We start from the raw sequence: 19,743 nt of genomic DNA on the forward strand, positions 1-19,743 counted from the left end.
CCCCTTCGATCAGACTGAAGATGGTCTGATCTTCGGTCTGGCCTGTTCTAGAAGCTACCATGTGTTTCTTGTACGAAGGGCTTGATGCCCCCTCCCCCTGGTCTGGGCTGTTTCAGGGAAATGAGATGAAGTTAGAAAGGGAGGTCGGAGTTCCCGTCGTGGCTCAGTGGTTAACGAACCCAACTAGTATCCATGAGGACACAGGTTCAATCTCTGGCCTCGCTCACTAGGTTAAGAATCCTGTCTCGCCATGGGCTGTGGCACAAGCTGGCAGTTATAGCTCCAATTCCACCCCTCGCCTGGGAACCTCCATATGCCAAGGATGTGGCTGCTCACCTGGCTTCCCTGGCTTCCCTGGCTTGTGGTGGAGACGGTGCAGCCTTGGGTGCACTCCCTGGGGAGAAGCCTGGGAGCCCTTGCTCCCCTGAAGGCGTCCCAGACTCCCAGAACGGTGATGAGGTGTTGGGCGAGTGGTTAAAGTTGGTCAAAAGCCACCTGCCAGGTAAAGGCAGGGAGGCCAGCAGGGGTCAGCAGTGGGCCTGGCCAGGGCTCTGGCCGCGGCCTGAACCCATGCAAAGCAGGGAACGCGGTTAACCAAGCCACTGCAGGGAAGAAACCCCACGACCAGAGAACTGGCGGCACCTCCAGGCAGCTCAGCCTACCAGGGGAATTCGACTGACTCGGGAACTGAAGCACAAAGTCGAGCTGGCTGGTTGGAAAAGAGCCACTGAGAAAGAGCTGCCCTCCACCAGCACCCACAGGGAGCCCAGAGGAGCCGGTCGGTGAAGGCCCTGCAGTGGCCACCGGTAGGAAGAACGTGTGCTGAGCCCCTGGGGCAGTGGAACCTTCACCCATCAGCAAAAACCACGAGACACCCACACCTCACTGTGACGTGACCTCTCAGGCCTGTCCCACTTCCTGTGGCCTGGCCTCGGCCTGGACATGGTCACTCAAGGCAATCAAAGGACAACCAGAGCCCAGCTGGAGCAGGCCCCAGGCAAGAGGGGCCCAGGGCACTGCACCATCCAGAGAGGCCTGCCCTGCAGGCAGGAAGCCTCAGGCTGTCGCAGAGCTGGAAGACCCTGTCTGGCTGACCACAGAAAGCCCTAGGGTGAGAACAACCATGGGAGACCCCACCCCAAACATAGGAGTGCCCCCAGGAGAGTCAGGAGAAGGCCCCCCAGCTTCTCAGAGGAGCCAGCAAACGGAGCCTGTGGCCCAGCCTTGTCTGCTCCTGGGACATCCCATCCCCAGTGAGGCCAGCTGGGGGCGATGCCGACTCAGGGATGCTCCCGAGATGCCCAGAGAGGACGCTGTTTCCCCTTGTGCTCAGGACCCATGCACCCCGAGCAAGGGAGGGAGGAGCAGAGCAGCACCCCCCACCCCAGCCCCCCCGCCCCCGCCTCTTTCATGTGACAGATGCTCACCAGGCCCCTGTGGTTTCCAACATCCTGTGGGCGGCCTGCTCCCAGACGCCTCGGCTGCACCGCCGCCGGTGAGCAGCCTCCAGTCTGCACTCTGCTTCCTGGGGCCTCGGCAGGCTTCTCGAGGTGGCCACCATGTGTCCCCCAGAACCTGGCACGCACTGATGGGGGGCGTGGGAAGATGTCCTTGTGTGGAGCCCTTCAGAGGGGCTGCCACGGAGCCCTGCCCCCCCCCCCATCCCCCCTGCAGCCCTTGAGGACAGGTCAATCAAGCCACAGCCCTCTCACCTCCCCTCACACACAAATGGCCGCACGGAGCTGAACCTACTACTCTATGGCTCTGTGACCGTCACCGGCTCCCACCTGCTTTCTGAGGAAAACTGATGTCCCCATCACTTTGCTCCCGCCTTGTCACTCGCTTTTCTCAGCAGCCTCACGTTAAGTGGCCTGCTTCCTGTCGCCAGAGGGGATCCTGTATTTTTCCTCTATTGTAACTTTTTTCCTGTTGTCCACTCTGGGCTGTTCCTTCAGTGCAGCCTGTGTGCTGAGGTCCACCTCCAGGGCCCTGCGTGAACTGCCATAGTCTGCTGTTTCAGGTGATGCCGACCTACCTTGGGGGCCTGTGATGCAGGAAGAGACTGTGGGTTACCGCTGAGGCTAAGCTGCCTGCTGGGTGCAGGAGAGAAGGAAAGCGAATGGGTCAGGAAGGGTGAGGAGGGCATACCGGATGGCAGCGGGCTGACCTGGGCTTGGAGGACACTGTATCAGCCCTGGCGAGGCCAGCTCCCTGCTCGGTGGCCTTGGGCAAGTCACTGAACGTGCCAACTGCAGGCCTGGTTTCCCTACCAGCCCCTGAAATGCACAGGTGTGCTGATGGTGAGTCTGCTTTCCTTTGGGCCCTGGCTGGACCCCTTTCCCCTGAGCATCAGGCCTGCACGGGCACTCCATCCTCAAAGCAAGACCCGGACAGCACCCCAGCCTCTAACTTAGGGGGCGGTGTCAGAGCCAGGGAGCTGGCTAGAGCAGCTGCGGCTCATTGATTCGTCTGCGAGGCTGTTGGCTTTTGAAATCAGACAGGAAGGAGGGCTGAGGTGGCGCGCGGCACAGGAAGAGGTGAGGAGCCCCAGCTGCGTGACAGCCAGTGGGCTCGGGGGACTGCAGGAGCTGGCGGGCTGTGGCCCCGCTGCCCTGCCAGGCCAGCACCTCCCCAGCCCTTCAGACAGGGCTGCACTCCTGCCCGGACAGCACCTGGCAGCATGGGACCCAGCTGACCAGCCAGCCACAGAGACTCCCCGGACATCCTGGCACCATCCAGCTGCCTCTGACCACTGGAAGCCCCAGGCTGGAACGCCCCCAGCCCCCATCAGGGCATCCTTGGAGCGACGGGGTGCGGGAGGTAAGCTGAGGCCAGGCTGTCTCCGTGCAGGCGTGCCTCCGGACGGGAGAGGAAGAGGAGACAGCTGGCAGGAAGGATCATGACTTTAAGGCCTGAGACACTCTGGGGAGGGGTGGCTGAGGTGACTCCAGGAAGATGTCCCCAGGGGTGCTGGGCGCTGCTGGGCAGACCAGATCCTGGTGTGAAATAAGCAAACACATGCTCAAGGTCAGCCCACAACAGGCCGAGGGGACAGCGCCCAGATTCCCAGGAACCAAGGATGGGAAAGGAGGGGCAGGAAGTAGCTGGAAAGGCTGCAGGCAGAGGTGACGATGAGCAGCACGCCCCAGGGGTTAAACCTAGAATCAGCAGACCCGGTCCTGCATCCCCCTTCCTACCACATCTGCCCGGGGTCCTGAGGACCAAGCGAGGTGGTGCAGGTGGGGAGGGGGCCAGCCCCCACTGCCTGCGCCATAAATGTGGCCCTTGTGTTGGGTGCGCGGCCCCAGGGACCCCGCCAGCTGCCCCTGGGAGAGATGAGGCTCGCCATCCTGACAGGACCGGGAACCTCAGAGGCTTTCTCAGAAGAGGTGCCGCTGAGCTGGGCCACGGCTGGCTGTTGGTCATGGGGTCCACCCCTGTGGCCAGGCTCTGGGGCCCCAGGGCCCCCCCATCCCCTCAATGGAGGCACAGGCTTTCCCCACCCTGGGGGCTCACCCTTGGCCATTACAGGCCATCCTACCGCTGCGCCCAGGTCAGGGTGCAGGCTGGGCATCCCCTCCTCTGTCCTGGCTCCGAGATCCCCAGGGTTGAGCCTGACCCTGTCCCCACAAGGGCTCTGGGGCAATGCCATCAGGAGGGCCCTGTCTTGTGGTGAAGACACTGCTTCCTCCCTCCTCAGGTGGTCAGCGGTCACGATGCTGGGGCCGCCAAGTTGAGAGGGAGCCGAGAACCCAACTCTCAGGCCCTGAGAGACAGGGTGGGGCAGGAGTCAGGAGAGAGGAGCATCCAAGCAGCAGTGGCCCAAGATAGGGGCAGCCCTGGCGGAGGGGAGCATGGCAGGCCCCGCAGCCCCACAGTGCAGGGCAGAGGGGGCCGGCTGCCCCCCACACACACAGCCTAGAGGACGGGATGAGGCCCTGGGGGAACAAAGGACAGGTTGGACCTCACTGGCAGAGGCCAAGAGGAGGTCAGGACCTGGGTCTTCGCAGGGGTGGAGCAGAAGCCCAATGTGGAGCCTGAGGGCCGGGGTCTTAGCGACACCAGCACCAGGGAGCACAGTCCTTAGCTGTGTCCTGCCCACGAGTGAGGCTCTGGGGACACAGAGGCTGCCTGGCCTCCAAGTTGTGCGTCTGGCCTTGCCCTGTCCACTAGAGCACAGATCTCTAGAGCCTGACCAAACTCTGGCCGTCAGATCCCCGAGGCGATCCAAGGCCACCTGCCCTCCGTCTTCCAACTCAGGTCACAGGCCCCCTGCGGCCCACCAGAGGCTGTCTACACTGGGCAGGATCTACCTGACTTGTGGCGTGTGGCCACCAGATGGCCCGGTGCTCAGAGGCCTCTGATGTGCTCCAAGCTGGGGTGGCATCTGGGACTGCAGGCGTGGCTGTCCACACAGCTGGCCAGGTGGCCACGCCATCGAGGGAAACCCCTCCTCAGCCTCTGCTGTTGGTCCTGGGAGGTCGCGGGAATGTGGGGTTCCTAGTCCAGCTGCTGAGGTCTCTTCTGCTCCTGCTGGAACAAGGCGTCTAACGGGGAAGGCCCGGTTGGAGAGTGGGGGTCTTATCTGAGTAGGGCCTGAGGAGAGATGCCAAATAACAGAGAACATTTTGGTACTTTTGAATCTCAGATAAACAAGGAGGTTCTTTTAAAAGCATAAGTATGTCCCAAGTATGACGTAAGATATACTTACAGAATTTTTCATTGTTTATCTGAAATTCAAATGTCACTTGGTGTCCTATATCTTAATTTGCTAAGTTTGGCAACCCTACACCAGGTCAGAGGTGCCAGAAAAATGGGTGGTTCGATCAGGCGGGAGTGTTGGCCACAATGCTGAGGGGCTGATGGACCACAGAGGCCGGGGGAGCCTGCCCCCCTCTTCCCAGGCACCTGCGGGCCAGCCTCTTCCTCCCTCACTCTTGCCTGCTGTTGTCCCTTCCTTGTCACCTTCCTAGCCCCTCTCTGGCCCAGTGGTTCTCAACTCTGGCTGCCCATTAGAATCACTGGGTAGATTTAAAATGCATCCAGTAGGAGCTGTGCTCAGGCCAGTGAGATCTCCGGGCGCTTGGGCTGAGCAGTGGCTTTTTATAAATAGTGCTCCAGGAGTTCCCACTGTGGCTCCACAGAAACCAATCTGACTAGTATGCATGAGGACGCAGGTTTGATCCCTGGGCTCGCTCAGTGGGTTGGGGATCCAGCGTTGCCATGAGCTGTGGTGCAGGTCACAGATACGGTTTGGATCTGGCGTGGCTGTGGCTGTGGTGTAGGCCGGTGGTTATAGCTCCAATTAGACCCCTAGCCTGGGAACCTCCGTTTGCTGAGGGTACAGCCCTAAAAAGATTTAAAAAAAAAAAAAAATGAAAGACAAAAATAGTGCTCCAGAGAATGAGCACGTAATCCAGCAATTCCACTTCTGCGTATGTCCCCAGAAGGGTTGAAAGCAGGGCCTTCAACCAATGTTTGTTCTCCCACGTTCATAGCAGCATTATTCACAAGGGCCAAAACCTGGAAACCACCTAAGTAGCTACCGACAAATGGATGAATAAACTAAGTGTTGTCCATCCATAAAACAGATGTGATTTAGTCTTAAAAAGGCATGAAATTCTAATACACGTCACAACATGGATAAACCTGGAAAACATTATGCTCAGCGACAGAGGCCAGACACAAAAGGACACACACCGTGTGATCACACGTGTAAGAGGTCCCTAGAATCGTCAGACGCAAAGACAGAGAGTGGAAGGAGGCTGGCGATGGCTGCACAACCTTGTAAACGTATTGTAGTCCACTGAATTGAATGCTTAAAAAATGACTACAGGAGTTCCCGTCGTGGCGCAGTGGTTAACGAATCCGACTAGGAACCATGAGGTTGCGGGTTCGGTCCCTGCCCTTGCTCAGTGGGTTAATGATCCGGCGTTGCCGTGAGCTGTGGTGTAGGTTGCAGATGCGGCTCGGATCCCGCGTTGCTGTGGCTCTGGCGTAGGCCGGTGGCTGCAGCTCCAATTTGACCCCTAGCCTGGGAACCTCCATATGCTGCGGGAGCGGCCCAAGAAATAGCAACAACAACAACAACAACAAAATGACTACAATATTAAATTTGTGTTTGTATATTTTACTGCAATAAAAAATTAAAGAATATAATGCTCCAGACAATGTCCTGCCAGAGCTGAGAGGCAGCGCCTGGCCCTTCTTCCTCATGGTCCCTGCGTGCTCCTGCCACCACTCCATCCACTGAGGCACAGCCTGGAACCTGCTGGGTGCACCTGGACATCCAATGCAGGAGGCTGTGTCCAGTCCTGGGCCACATCCTGGCATCACCCTGTCTGAGAGCAGGACAGAGGGCCTAGCATCCCAGCCTCGTGTGCTAAGAGGCCATGGCAGGAGTTCCCGTCGTGGCTCAGTGGTTAACAAACCAGACTAGGAACCATGAGCGTGTGGGTTCGATCCCTGGCCTCGCTCAGTGGGTTAAGGATCCAGTGTTGCTGTGAGCTGTGGTGTAGGTCAAAGATGCAGCTCGGATCCTGCATGGCTATGGATATGGTGTAGGCTGGCAGCTGTAGCTCTGATTCAACCCCTAGCCTGGGAACCTCTACAGGCTGTGAGTGCAGCCCTGAGAAGAAAAAAAAAAAAAAAAAAAAGGCCATGGCAGTATTGCTTCATTTCGGTGCACGTATATTTGAACTTTTAGATAGCTGCTAGCCTAACTTTTTCTAAACTGAGGTATAACTTAGACAGTAATGTGAGCTCAGTGCATTTTTATGTATGTGTATGCCTGTGTGCACACAATCCAAATTATCAGATACAAGTTCCCAGCTCCCTCGAAGGCTCCCTCATGCCCCTCCAGTCAGAACCTTCTCCAGGGGTCACCAATGCCTTGACGTCTATCTTTCAGATCCATCTGGCCTGACTTTAAACTCCCTGTAATGGGACCACAGAGTGTGTGCCTTTTGAATCAGACTTGACACACAAAGCTTGTGAGAGGCAGACTTATTGCTGAGGGTATCGGTAGCTTGTTCTTTTTCTTTATTATGTAGGAGTTGATTGTATGAACATATACCAAAAAAATCTCATTCTTTTGTTGACGGACATTGGTTGATTCTGTTTTTGAACTTCACACATTCCGATCTGTGTTTTGATGAACCTAAATATTCATTATTGTTGGGTATATACACACAAGGGGAATTGCTGGGTCACAGAAATATGCATATTTAGCCTTATCACTACCAAATTCCCAGACTGAGCTTAACTGGCATTTTTCTGGTGACAAATGATATTCTGTTGTGATAGCCTTCAAATTTTTGGCTCACTTTTCCAGTGGGTGTCTGTTTCTTGCGGATTTTTAATGTGTTAGGGGTATGGTCTCCTGGCCCATGGTTTGCTTCTTCATCCTTTTAGTGCTGCCTTCTAACAAACAGACACTCCTAACTTTAAGGAGTCCTGGCACAGTGTTCTTCTCTTTCATGCTTAGTGCTTTTTATGTTCTGTTTCATCTTTACCTTAACCAACTTCATAAAGATTTCCCCCCTATTTTTTCTAAGGCTTGACTGACTGTGTTAGCATCCACATTTAAATCTATGATCTAGCCTGAGTTAATTTTCTGTGTATGGGGTGAGGGAGGGGTCCGAGTTCATCTTTCCCGTATGAATACCCCACTAGCCAACACGGGTTAATGCAAAGACCATCCTTTCCCCCACCGAATTGCAGTGGAGCCCTGTCATAAATCAGGGGACCACATACCTCTGGGTCTGTTTCTGGACCTTCTATTCTACTGCACTGGTCTATTGATCTGCTTTTGTACCAACAGCTACAGCTAAACTAAGTCTGGATCCTGTACAGTGTAAGTCCTCGGGCTTTCTTCTTCAAGATTATTCTGGCTGTTCCAGGGTCCTTTGCATTTATATTTATGTTTTACAATCAGCTTGCCAATTTCCACCCACTTCTCCAAAAGGCCTATTGGGATTTTGATTGGGATGTCAATCCATAAGATCAATTTGGGAAGAACTGACATCTTAACAATAGTTCAAGATGTTGTTCAATCCACGAACATGGTAAATCCCTGCTTTAGGGCGTCTTTAATTTTTTTAGTACTGTTTTATAGTTTTCAGCATAGAGATCATACAAATTCTTTGCTAGATTTATTCTTCTTAAAAAAAAATTTTATTATAGTTGATTTACAGGGCTGTGCCAATAGATTTATTCTTATATATTTGATTTTTAAATGGTATCTAAAATTTTTACTTTTATTTGACTTTTGCTAGTAAGTAGAAATATAACTGATCTTTTTGTGTACTGATCCTGTGTCTAGAAACCTTGCTAAGTTCATGTATTAGTTCTAATAGTTCTACTATAAATCTTGCTCTGTTTTCAACTGATACGATCACATCAACTGTGAATGGTGACAGTTTTCTTTCCAATTTTGATGTATTTTGTTTCTTTCATTTGCCTACTACTAGCACCTAATTTTCTGAAAGACAAACCATCAACCAGAAGAGATTATCCCTGGGGAGTGGAAGTGAGATATGCACTTCACTTACTTCTATATTATTTAAATGATTTTAATGTTTTGCTTTTATAATTCTGTAAGCTCTCTCTCTAAAGGAGGTGGGAAGCAATGCATATTTGTTAGCAAAATCTAAACAACTGAAATACACAAAATAAGAAACAATTCCTTAATCCCAGTGTCATATATTTAGAGCTATCCTCTAGTCAGACAAAAATGATATGCTATTTTTTAAAGGATGTCCTATCATAATTCTCCTGTGCACATTGACTTTTTCCCACATAAAAATACATGTTAAAATATCCAGGAAGCTCTCCATAAATAAATGGACATATGTATATGATCCACGAAAAAAATAAAATATCCAGGAAGCTCAACAAACTCAAAGTAAGATTAATTCAAAGATACCCACACCAAGACATATTATAATCAAACTTAAAAAAAAAAAGACAAAGAGAATCTTGAAATCAGTAAGTTAGAAGTAAATCCTCATGCACAAGGGATCCTCAATAAGATTATCAGCAGACTTCTTATCAGAAACTTTGGAGGCCAGCAGAGAGTAGGCTGACATATTCAAAGTGGTCAGAGAAAAAAAAACTATCAACACAGGAGTCCTATATCCAGCAAAACTTAACTTCCAAATTAAGGGAGAAATTAAGACATTCTCTGATAAACAAAAGCTGAGAGAGTTCATGACCACAACCTGCCCTGTAAGAAATGCTCAGGGGCATCCTATAAGATGAGATAAAAGGGCAGTAGACAGCAGTAATGCAAAGTCACACGGAGAAATATAGATCTCACAAAAGTAGATACGTGGGCAATTATAAACACTGGTGTTATTGTAAAAATGATTTATAACTGCTCTTTTTATTTTCTACATGATTTAAGATACATTTAAAGGAAAAAACAATTATTAGTGTACAAGCTAGTATCACTGTATCTTTGTTATAACTCCAAACTTATTTTCTACATAATATAAGAGACTAAAGAATTTAAAAGAATTATTAGTGTATGTTCTGGGGCACACAATCTATAAATATGTAATACTGTGTAAATAGGTAATACTGTGACATCAACACCCCAAAAGGAGTGGGAGCACAGTTGCAAAGGGGCAAAGCTTTTGCATGTTATTGAAATTAAGCTGCTATGGGAGTTCCCGTCATGGCTTAGTGGTTAACGAACCCAACTAGCATCCATGAGGACTCGGGTTCGATCCCTGGCCTTGCTCAGTGGGTTAAGGACCTGGCATTGCCATGAGCTGTGGTGTAGGTTGCAGACACGGCTTGGATCCCACGTCAATGTGGCTGTGGTATAGGCTGGGGGCTACAGCTCTGATTCGACCCCTAGCCTAGGAACCTCCATATACCGTGAGCGAAGCCCTAAAAAAAGGAAAAAAAAATGTATATGAAGCAAAACTGACAGAATTGAAGGGAGAAATAAACAGTTCCACAGTAATAGCTGGACACTTCAATACCCCACTCACAGTAATAGAACAGTCAGACAGAAGACAAGGAAACAAGTCTAAACACAGTAAACCAATCAGATCTAACAGACACAGACAGAATACTGTACCCAACAACAGAATATTCTCTTCAAATGTACATGGGACATTTAGCAGGATAACCATGTGCTAGGCCACAAATTAAATCTTAGTAGATTTTAAAAGATAGCTGTCATACAAAGTATCCTCTCTAACCACAATGGGATGAAGTTAGAAAAAACAGAAGGAAAACTGGAAAATTCATAAAACTGCAGAAATTAAACAACACATGTTTAAAGCACTAATGTATTGAAGAAGAACCCACAAGAGAAATTATAAAATACTGAGAGATGACAAAAATGAAAACATATCAAACTTACAGGACACAGTGAACATGGTACCAATGGGGAAACTGATAGCTATAAACACATTAACAGGAAAAATCTCAAATTAACAAAATAACTTTACAACTTAAGAAACTAGAAAAAAAAGCAAACTAAACCCAAACCTAGCCAAACACTGATACAAAATCTTCAAAATAAACCAAATGGAATTTATTCATGGAATGCAAGGATGGTTCAATATAAGAAAACTGACCAGGGGGAAAAATGTAATTGTAATGTATACATGTAAAGATAACCTGACCCCCTTGCTGTACAGTGGGAAAATAAAAAAATAAAAAAATAAAAAAAACCTGACCAATGTAATATGCCACGTGAACAAAATGAAAGAAAAAATCCACGATCACCTCAATTGACACGGAAAAAGCATTTTATAAAACTGAACATCCTTGCATGATAAAGCACTCAGTGACCTAGAAATAAAAGGAATCTCCTCCACATAATAAAGTCCATATATGAAAAACCCAACCAAACATCATCCTCAATGGTGAAAAACTGACAGTGTTTCCTCTAAGATGGGGAACAAGCTAAGGATGACTACTTTCAGCACTACTTTCAGCACTTCCAAGCAGCATAGTGCCAGAAGTTCGAGCCAGGGCAATTAAGTAAGAAAGAGAAATTAAAGTTTAAAAAAATTCTATTCAAAGAGGATTAGTAAAATTACTAAGGCAGGGAGTTCCCATCATGGTGCAGTGGTTAACGAATCTGACTAGGAACCATGAGGTTGCGGGTTCAGTCCCTGCCCTTGCTCAGTGGGTTAAGGATCCGGCGTTGCCATGAGCAGTGGTGTAGGTCGCAGATGCGGCTCAGATCCCGCGTTGCTGTGGCTCTGGCATAGGCTGGCAGCTACAGCTCCGATTAGACCCTGAGCCTGGGAACCTCCATATGCCGCGGGAGCGGCCCAAAGAAATAGCAAAAAAAAAGCCAAAAAAAAAAAATTACTAAGGCTCAGTGACACAGCTGAAAATTATCCACCCAAAAAAGGCATCTGAATTGAAAAGGAACAAGTAAAATCATGTTTGTGGATGATATAATCTTTTAAATAGAAAATCCAAATGATTTCACAAAACTGTTAGATCTAATAAATAATCTCATCAAAGTATCATGATACAAAGTCAATACACAAAATTCAGTTTCATTTCTATGCAAGAATAATGAACAATCTGAAAAGGAAATCATAAAAACTATTCCATTCACAACAGTATCAAAAAAAGAATAGAATGCTTAGAACTGACTTGACCAAAGAGAAAAGACCTGTACAATGAAAACTACAAAACACTGTTGAATTAAAGAGGACGTACATAAATGGAAGCACATCTCATTTTCATGACCTTGAAGGCTTCATATTGTTCAAACATCAATACTACTGAAAGCTGTCTACAGATTCAGGGCAATTCCTCTCAAAATCTCAATCACATTTTTTTTTTTGCAAAAATAGAAAAAAGCCACCTCAAAATTCACAGGGAATTTCAAGGCACCCCAAATAAAACAATCTTGGAAAAAGAACAATGCTAGAGAACCCACACGTCTTAATTTCAAAACTTACCACAGAGTGACAGTAATCCAAACAACGTGGTGTTAGCGTAAAGACAGACACGCAAACCAACGGGAGAGAACAGAGAGCCCAGCCAGAAACCCTCACATGTACATGGTCAAAATACATTTTTGACAAAGGGGCCATGCCCATCAATGAGGAAAGGACCATCTTTTCAACATGGTGCTCTGAAAACTGGACAGCTACACCAGAAGAACAAAGTTGGATCCTTGCCTAATACCATACACAAAAATTAACCCACAATGGACAAAAGACCTAAATGTAAGACCTACACCAACAAAACTCTTAAAAAAGACACGGCAAAACTTCACAACACTGGATCTGGCAATGATTTCCTGTATACGACACCAAAGGCACAGGTAGCAAAAAAGTTAGACAAATTGGACTTTTTGAAAATTAAACAATTCTGTGAGCCAAAAGATATTACTGGAGTTCCCGCCATGGTGCAGTGGGTTAAGAATCTGACTGCAGCAGCTCAGGTCGCTGCAGAGGTACGGGTTTGCTCCCCAGCCCAGCACAGCGGGTTAAAGGATCCAGTGTTGTCGCAGCTGTGGCACAGGTCATGGCTACGGCTTGGATTCAATCCCTGGCCCAGGAACTTCCATATGCCGCACATGTGGCCATAAAATTTTTAAAAATAAAAATAAGAAGATACTATACACAGAGTGTAAAAAGCAATGAACAGGATGGGAGAAAACATCTGTAAATAATGTATCTCATTTGTGGATTTAATATGCAGAATATGCAGAGAACTCCTAAAACTCAAAAACAACCAAAAAACCCCTGAACAACCTGACTCAAAAATGCGCAAAGGATTTGAAGAGATATTTCTCCAAAGAATATATATGAATGACCAATAAGCACATGAAATGATGCTCAACATTATTATTATTATTATTTGTCTTTTTGCCATTTCTAGGGCCACTCCCACAGCATATGGAGGTTCCCAGGCTAGGGGTGGAATCAGAGCTGTAGCCACCAGCCTTCACCACAGCCACAGCAACACAGGATCCGAGCCATGTCTGCGACCTACACCACAGCTCACGGCAATGCCAGATCCTTAACCCACTGAGCAAGGCCAGGGATTGAACCCGCAACCTCATGGTTCCTAGTCAGATTCATTAACCACTGCGCCACGACAGGAACTCAACATTATTTAATCACCAGAGAAACACATATCGAACTACAGTGAGACACCACCTCACAGCCATTAGCAGGGCTGTCAAAAACCCAAAAACAAATACTGGTAAGAATGTGCAGAAATTGGAACCCTTGTGTACTGTTGGTGGGACCATGAAATGCAAAAGCTGCTTTGGAAAACAGTGTGGCAACTCCTCAAAAAATTAAAGTTACTAGGGAGTTCCCTTGTGGCACAGCAAGTTAAGAACCCAGCACTGTCACTGCAGCAGCTAGGGTCCCTGCTGTACTGCAGATTTGATCCCTGGCCTGGGAACTGCCAAATGCCACAGACGCAGCAAAAAAAAAAAAAAAAAAAAAGAGAGAGAGAGGGAGAGTTACTACCCAGAAAATAAATTAGTGGATCACATGGTGACTCTCTTTTTAATTTTTTGAGGATTCTAGCAGTTCCAGTGCTGGGTGTATCCCTTAAAAAACTGCACGCAGGGTCTTGAAGAGTCACCCTGTTCATGGCAGCATTATTCACAAAGACCAACCAGAAAAGCAACCCAAGCCATCACAGACAGGTGAACGGATGAGCAAAATGTGGCACAAACATACACTGGACTGTTCTTCATCCAGAAAAGGGACCAAAATTCTGATACATGCTGCATTATGGATGATCACGGACATGCGGCTCAGTCAAAGAGGCCAGAGGCAAAAGGACAACTATGGTGCAATTCCACTTATATGAGGTCCCCACAGTTGTCAGAATCGTAAAGGCAGACAGCAGAAGGGGGGCGGCCAAGGACTTGGGGGAGGGGCACAGGGAGCCGTTGTCTGATGGGGACAGAGTTTGAGTTTTACAAGGTCGAAAGAGTTACAGGGATGAGGGTGGTGCTGGCTGCACAGCAAAGGGCATGTACTTAATACTGACCTGCACACGTAAAAAGAGTTAAGAGGAGTTCCCACTGTGGTGCAGCAGAAACAAATCCGACTAATATTCATGAGGACACACGTTCAATCCCTGGCCTCGCTCAGTGGGTTAAGGATCCGGCGTTGCTGTGAGCTGTGGTGTGGGTCGCAGACGGGGCTCAGATCCCGCATTGATGTGGTGTAGGCTGGCGGCTACAGCTCCGATTGGACCCCTAGCCCGGGAACCTCCGTATGTCGTGGGTGTGGCTCTAAAAAGAAAAAAATAAAAGGTTAAGATAGTAATTATGTGTATTTTACCCCAATTTTTAAAAAGTGAAAAGAATACATTTGTAGGTCCTATATGATTCAATTTATATGAAATTCTAGAAAAGGCAAAACTAATCTATAGTTAAAAAAAAAGCAGACGATGGCTTAGGGGCAGAAGGGTGCAGCTGGGCTAGGCTAGGCAGCAAAGGGGCATGAATGAGGGAACAACCTTTTTGAAGGAAGAAACGTGCCGTGTCTGACTGCGATCGCTGCTACACAGTTGTAGACATTTGTCAGAACGCTAGCCTTGAAGTGGGTGCATGGGACTGTATATAAATTATACCTCAGGAGTTCCCGTCGTGGCGCAGTGGTTAACGAATCCGACTAGGAACCATGAGGTTGCGGGTTCGGTCCCTGCCCTTGCTCAGTGGGTTAACGATCCGGCGTTGCCGTGAGCTGTGGTGTAGGTTGCAGACGCGGCTCGGATCCTGCGTTGCTGTGGCTCTGGCGTAAGCCGGTGACTACAGCTCTGATTCAACCCTTAGCCTGGGAACCTCCATATGCCGCGGGAGCGGCCCAAGAAATAGCAACAACAACAACAACGACAAAAAAAGACAAAAGACAAAAAAAAAAATTATACCTCAAAAAGGTAACTATAACCTCTATAACATTAAGAAACAAAAACTCACTGTGGGAGTTCCCATCGTGGCGCATCGGTTAACGAATCCGACTAGGAACCATGAGGTTGTGGGTTTGGTCCCTGCCCTTGCTTGGTGGGTTAAGGATCCAGTGTTGCCGTGAGCTGCGGTGTAGGTTGCAGATGCGGCTTGGATCCCGTGTTGCTGTGGCTCTGGCGTAGGCTGGCGGCTACAGCTCCGATTCGACCCCTAGCCTGGAAACCTCCATATGCCGTGGGAGCGGCCCAAGAAATAGCAAAAAGACAAAAAAAAAAAACTCACTGCGGACACATCCAGTATGACATTGTCATATTTTACGGCCACAGAGGTTTCCATGTATGGCTGGGCCATGATAATTTCACCAATCCTCTTTGCTTTTGCTTTTGCTGTTTGGCCAGGCCCGAGGCATGCGGAAGACTCCCGGGCGGAGTACTGAACCTGCACCCCAGCTACAACCAGAGCCACAGCAGTGACAACGCCAGATACTTAACCCACTGCACCACCAGGGAGCTCCTCTTATTGTGCTTTTACGGTTTTGTGTTTGATCCAAACTGAAGTTAAACTTGTGTTTCATGTGACACATAGGTAAAACAACTCTTTCTCCTGGGCTGGCCACTTGCCCCAACACCTTTTCCACAGACTTGAGAAGCTATTTCTGTCCTATCACCAAATGCCTTCGTGCATAAGTAATACAAGTACGTGTTTGCTCCCGGACTCTCCGGTTTGCTCCACGGACGGAGGCGTCTGTTTCCGTGCCATCCCCCTGTTACACACAGCTTCCTGCTCACGGAAGATGACATTCGGGAAGGCAAGTTCGGTTCGATGTTAGAAAATCGAACGTGCAGCTCCAAGATGAGAGGTGTGCAGCTCCAAGATGAGAGGCGAGATCCGACACATGTCAATCATGTCCCTCCCCCCACGCCTGGACACATCCGGGCCCTCAGCACAGTGAGCGGGTCTCCGGCCCCTCCAACCAGGCCCCCCTGCCCTCTGGTGAGCCCACTCGCTCACTCACGGCGCCCCCGCAGCCCCGGCCTTTTCCTGCTCCTGCAGCACGAGGAGCCACTTGCTGCTCCCCCAGCTCCCTGCACCTCGGATTACCTCTTGGTCGCCCTTCGGATCTCTGCTTCTGTGTCAGTTTCCCACAGAGGCCTCCCCTGGCCACTGAGACCAAAGCGCCCCTGTGCCCTAGCCCCTGACCCCTCTCCTTCACTCGCAGCACTGATGCCCGCAGAACCGCCACGCTCACCCCCTTGTTTCCTCTTGGTCGTCACCCTCCGCCACCCCCAACCCAGCCACAAGGTGAGGACTCTGATTGTCCATCTCCACATCCCAGTGCCTGGAACCCACAACAGGCCCTCGGTGACCCTCAGCCAGGTGGAGGAAGGACTGCACGTAAATCGGGTGATTATGTCAGTACTGCTAAAAAATCATTTGCTCATTTAACAGACATGCCTAAAAATGCTTTTAACTGTTGAAACATACCATCCGAGGCAGGTCGATTGTCCAGCGCCAGTGCTGCTGTCAGTGAAGCCTTGGTGTCTACCCCAACTCGACTGCTTCGCAGTTGCGTATCCTGGGGAAAGTCATTTAACCTCTCTGGGCCTGTGTCCTTGTCTATAAAAGGGGAAAAATAATGGTAATGTCTTGTTATGAGACGTAAATGAAATAAGTACAGTGTGTAACACGACTGTGTCTGGAACACAGTAAGCCCTCAACAAGCATCATACAACATTACTTGAATGTCAGTAAGAAATGAGGAGTTGAAGGTATCTTTTCTAAGAGGAGAAGAGAACTAATTAGAGACGAGTCTCAAACCTCAGGTCTAACAGTCGGGGTTGTAACCACTCCTAGGAGAGTCGGACTACGCCGAGGCGGCCCTCTTACAGATGCCATCCTTCAGCATTGCTGGGGGCAGAGGTGGGGCTGGGCCATGCAGAGCAATTGTTCAAACGAGAGTTCTGCTTGTAGAGAGGAGACGAAATTATTTGTGCTGCCGTAATCCAAAAGCCTGAAGAGAGCTAACTGAAAGGTGAGAACTAATGTGGATGCCAGCATGCAGATGGTATGCGAGAGAAAATACACATCGTCTTCTCAGACACCAACAAAATTCGTAACAAGAACTATTTTTTTTAGCTGAGCCTGAGGTATACAGAAATTCCCAGGCCAAATATCAAACCCAAGCCACAGCAGTAACCAGACCCACAGCAGTAATGCTGAGTCCTTAACCACTAGGCCACCAGGGAACTCCACAACAAGAATGTTTTTTTTTTATCTTTTGGGGGCTGCACCCATGGCATATGGAGGTTCCCAGGCTAGGGGCGGAATCAGAGCCATAGCTTCTGGCCGATACCACGGCCACAGCAACACGGGATCCGAGTCGCATCTGCGACCTACACTACAGCTCACAGCGATGCTGGATCATTAACCCACTGAGGGAGGCCAGGAATCAAACCTGCGTCCTCACGGATGTGAGTCAGACTCATTTCTGCTATTTAGATACAAAGAAGAATTTGGCAAGATCTGGACAAGGAAGAATAGTGTCAGTAAAGGATCAAAAGGAAAGCCTCAACACCCCTCCACCAATCTGTACATTAACACGACTGAGACCAACATCCCACCGCTTTTTCCTCCTTGGCTTTGACATTTGGAAAAATAAAAGAGAACAGCCAGGAGTTCCTGCCGTGGCGCAGTGGTTAACGAATCTGACTAGGAACCATGAAGTTGCAGGTTCGATCCCTGGCCTCGCCAAGTGGGTTAAGGATCCAGTGTTGCCATGAGCTGTGGTGTAGGTCGCAGACGTGGTTCGGATCCAGCGTTGCTGTGGCTGTGGTGTAGGCCGGCAGCTGTAGCTCTGATTCGACCCCTAGCCTGGGAACCTCCATATGCCATGGGTGCAGCCCTAGAAAAGACCAAAAAAAAAAAAAAGAGAGAGAGAGAGAGAAAACAGCCAGAAGGGCCCTGAAGAAGTATAAGGAGCATGGCCTCGCCCTGGCCCACTTCTGAAGTTCCCAGATTAGTTCAGCTCAACTGGACACCATCCGCCTCAAATTCGCTGCACCACCTCTTCACCATCGCCATGAACTGAGGGGTGGAAGATGCTATTGCACTTGCTGCCAAGCTTCTTCCAGCCTTTTCCAGGTAGAAAAGCTTGCCCAGAATTAAAATGCCCAGGAAGCCCAATTCAAAGCCAGGTCAGTGAGTGTGTCGGATCCTTGGGGCTTCAGCCAGTGGAACCTCTGACGCGAATCACGTTGGGACCAGCGAGTGGCCAGGCTGGAGGCCGTGGGCCCGCCTGTTTCGATGAGCTGCTACCACCTGAAGCGGCAGGTGTGCCCTGTGCCCAGCCCTGCATCCTCTTTTCTCTCCTAGACCCGTGGACAAAGGATGGCCGACCCCCACTGCCTGAGTTCCCAGGATCCTGCTGGAGGGGCAGCCGTGGGCTGGACATCTTGCCCGCTGCAGGTGAGGAGGGGGCTTCGGGGGACCAGGGGCCCCAAGTGCCCCCCTTAGCCGGGGGAGGGATACACGGGGGCAGCCAGCCTTGGCGGGGGTCTGCTCCGGGCCCCAGAGAAGGGAAGGAATGTGAGCAGATTCCTCTCAGGGCCTCTGCATCCCGCCCCAGCAGAAAACAGTGCTGCCTGCAGGGGGGAGCCTCTGCGCCTCCAGGCGGCCCCGGATCACAGGAAGAAGAGCCCCTGGGTCGTGCTGCTCTGAGAACCAGCGTTCACCTCCCTCAGGATCCTCCTTTCTCTCTTTACTACATCCCAAGTCCACAGACTGCCGCTTTTAGAGAGGTTTTAGTTTCTCAGAGCAATCAAGTGGGAAATAAATCGATTTGTTCTTCTACCCCCGAGCCCATCTACGAACACCCCCCACCCCCCACCAGAGGTGCGCATTCCATCAACAAGCCTAGGTTGGCACGTCACTATCACCGAGAGGCTGCCACACATTCCGTGGGTCCGGGCAAGTGTATGAGGACACGAATCCACCCCCGCAGCATCATAGAGAGTCGTCTCAGGGCCCTAAAAACGCCCCGTGCTCGGCCGCTTCCCCCGCCTCCCGACCCCAAACCCAGCAACCCCTGATCTTCTTACTGTCTCCACAGTTCTGCCTTTTCCAGAAAGTCACAGAGTCGGAATCATACTGCACACGGCCTTTCCAGACGGGCCTCTTTCATCCTTCCCTCCTCGTCAATGGACCCGTTCCTAATCTTGTCACTATTTCCAGGTTACAAATGAGGACACCACGGCACAGAGAGCTCAGGTGGCCTGGCCAGTGTCACAGAGCCAGTAAGTGGCATTGCTTAGATTCGAGCCTGGGGCCCCTGTCCTCCTCCACTGGCCCCCTGCACCTGGGCCATGCTCCTGGCATCAAGAACTATCATCAGCAACCAGCAAGAAACAGCCCTCCCAACCCCATCGTGGAGGCCAGGCTACCCGCAGTCTGGGGAAGGAGAAGGGGTGGGTCCCCATCCTGCCCATCCATTGAGGCTTGCTCACCTGTCCCCAGGCCCCTGGGCAGGGAGACAGCGGGCAGCAGGTCGGGCCGTCTGTCCGCAGCTGCTGGTGGCAATCCTGGACTCGATGAGGAAGCAGGAGGTCCGCAACGGCGGAGAGGCGGGCCAGGGCCACGGGGCCGGCTCCCCGGCCGAGCAGGTGAAAGCCCTCATGGACCTGCTGGCCGGGAAGGGCAGTCAGGGCTCCCAGGCCCCGCAGCCGCCTGACAGGACGCCAGAGTTCCCACTGAGGCCACACAGCAATGGTAGGCAGATGGAAGGGGCTTCCTGGGCCCTCCCCCTCCCCCCTTTCCTC

General features: G+C 50.1%; 1 protein-coding gene and 1 long non-coding RNA gene across 10 annotated transcripts in view; one reads left to right on the top strand and one right to left on the bottom strand.

The window, feature by feature from the left end:
• Nucleotides 1–19,556, bottom strand: part of LOC125127536 (uncharacterized) — a 22,166-nt gene extending 2,610 nt beyond the window's left edge. Inside the window, exons 1-5 of one of the 4 annotated variants that reach the window (XR_007134957.1) lie at nt 19,432–19,556; nt 16,748–16,890; nt 16,415–16,546; nt 4,314–4,596; nt 1,428–3,766 (exon numbers count right to left, since the gene is read on the bottom strand). This is a non-coding gene — a long non-coding RNA (uncharacterized LOC125127536). Of the gene's footprint in view, nt 1–1,427; nt 4,597–16,414; nt 16,547–16,747; nt 16,891–19,431 lie in introns of all 4 variants that reach the window. The other 3 variants (XR_007134959.1, XR_007134958.1, XR_007134960.1) reach the window with 3 other exon arrangements.
• NLRC3 (NLR family CARD domain containing 3) overlaps nt 2,690–19,743 on the top strand; it is a 37,874-nt gene continuing 20,820 nt past the window's right edge. For 4 of the 6 annotated variants that reach the window (XR_007134956.1, XM_047780697.1, XM_047780692.1 and 1 more), the window contains exons 1-4: nt 2,690–2,820; nt 18,302–18,394; nt 19,160–19,221; nt 19,442–19,693. Coding sequence is in view for 5 of the 6 variants with exons in the window: in XM_047780697.1 (XP_047636653.1) it covers nt 19,167–19,221; nt 19,442–19,693 (307 nt within the window). In the remaining variant the exon portion in view is untranslated. Of the gene's footprint in view, nt 2,821–15,190; nt 16,334–18,301; nt 18,395–19,159; nt 19,222–19,441; nt 19,694–19,743 lie in introns of those variants that run through there. The other 2 variants (XM_047780695.1, XM_047780694.1) reach the window with 2 other exon arrangements.

The sequence above is a fragment of the Phacochoerus africanus genome, chromosome 5 (assembly GCF_016906955.1).
Source record: "Phacochoerus africanus isolate WHEZ1 chromosome 5, ROS_Pafr_v1, whole genome shotgun sequence".
Lineage (NCBI taxonomy): Eukaryota > Metazoa > Chordata > Mammalia > Artiodactyla > Suidae > Phacochoerus > Phacochoerus africanus.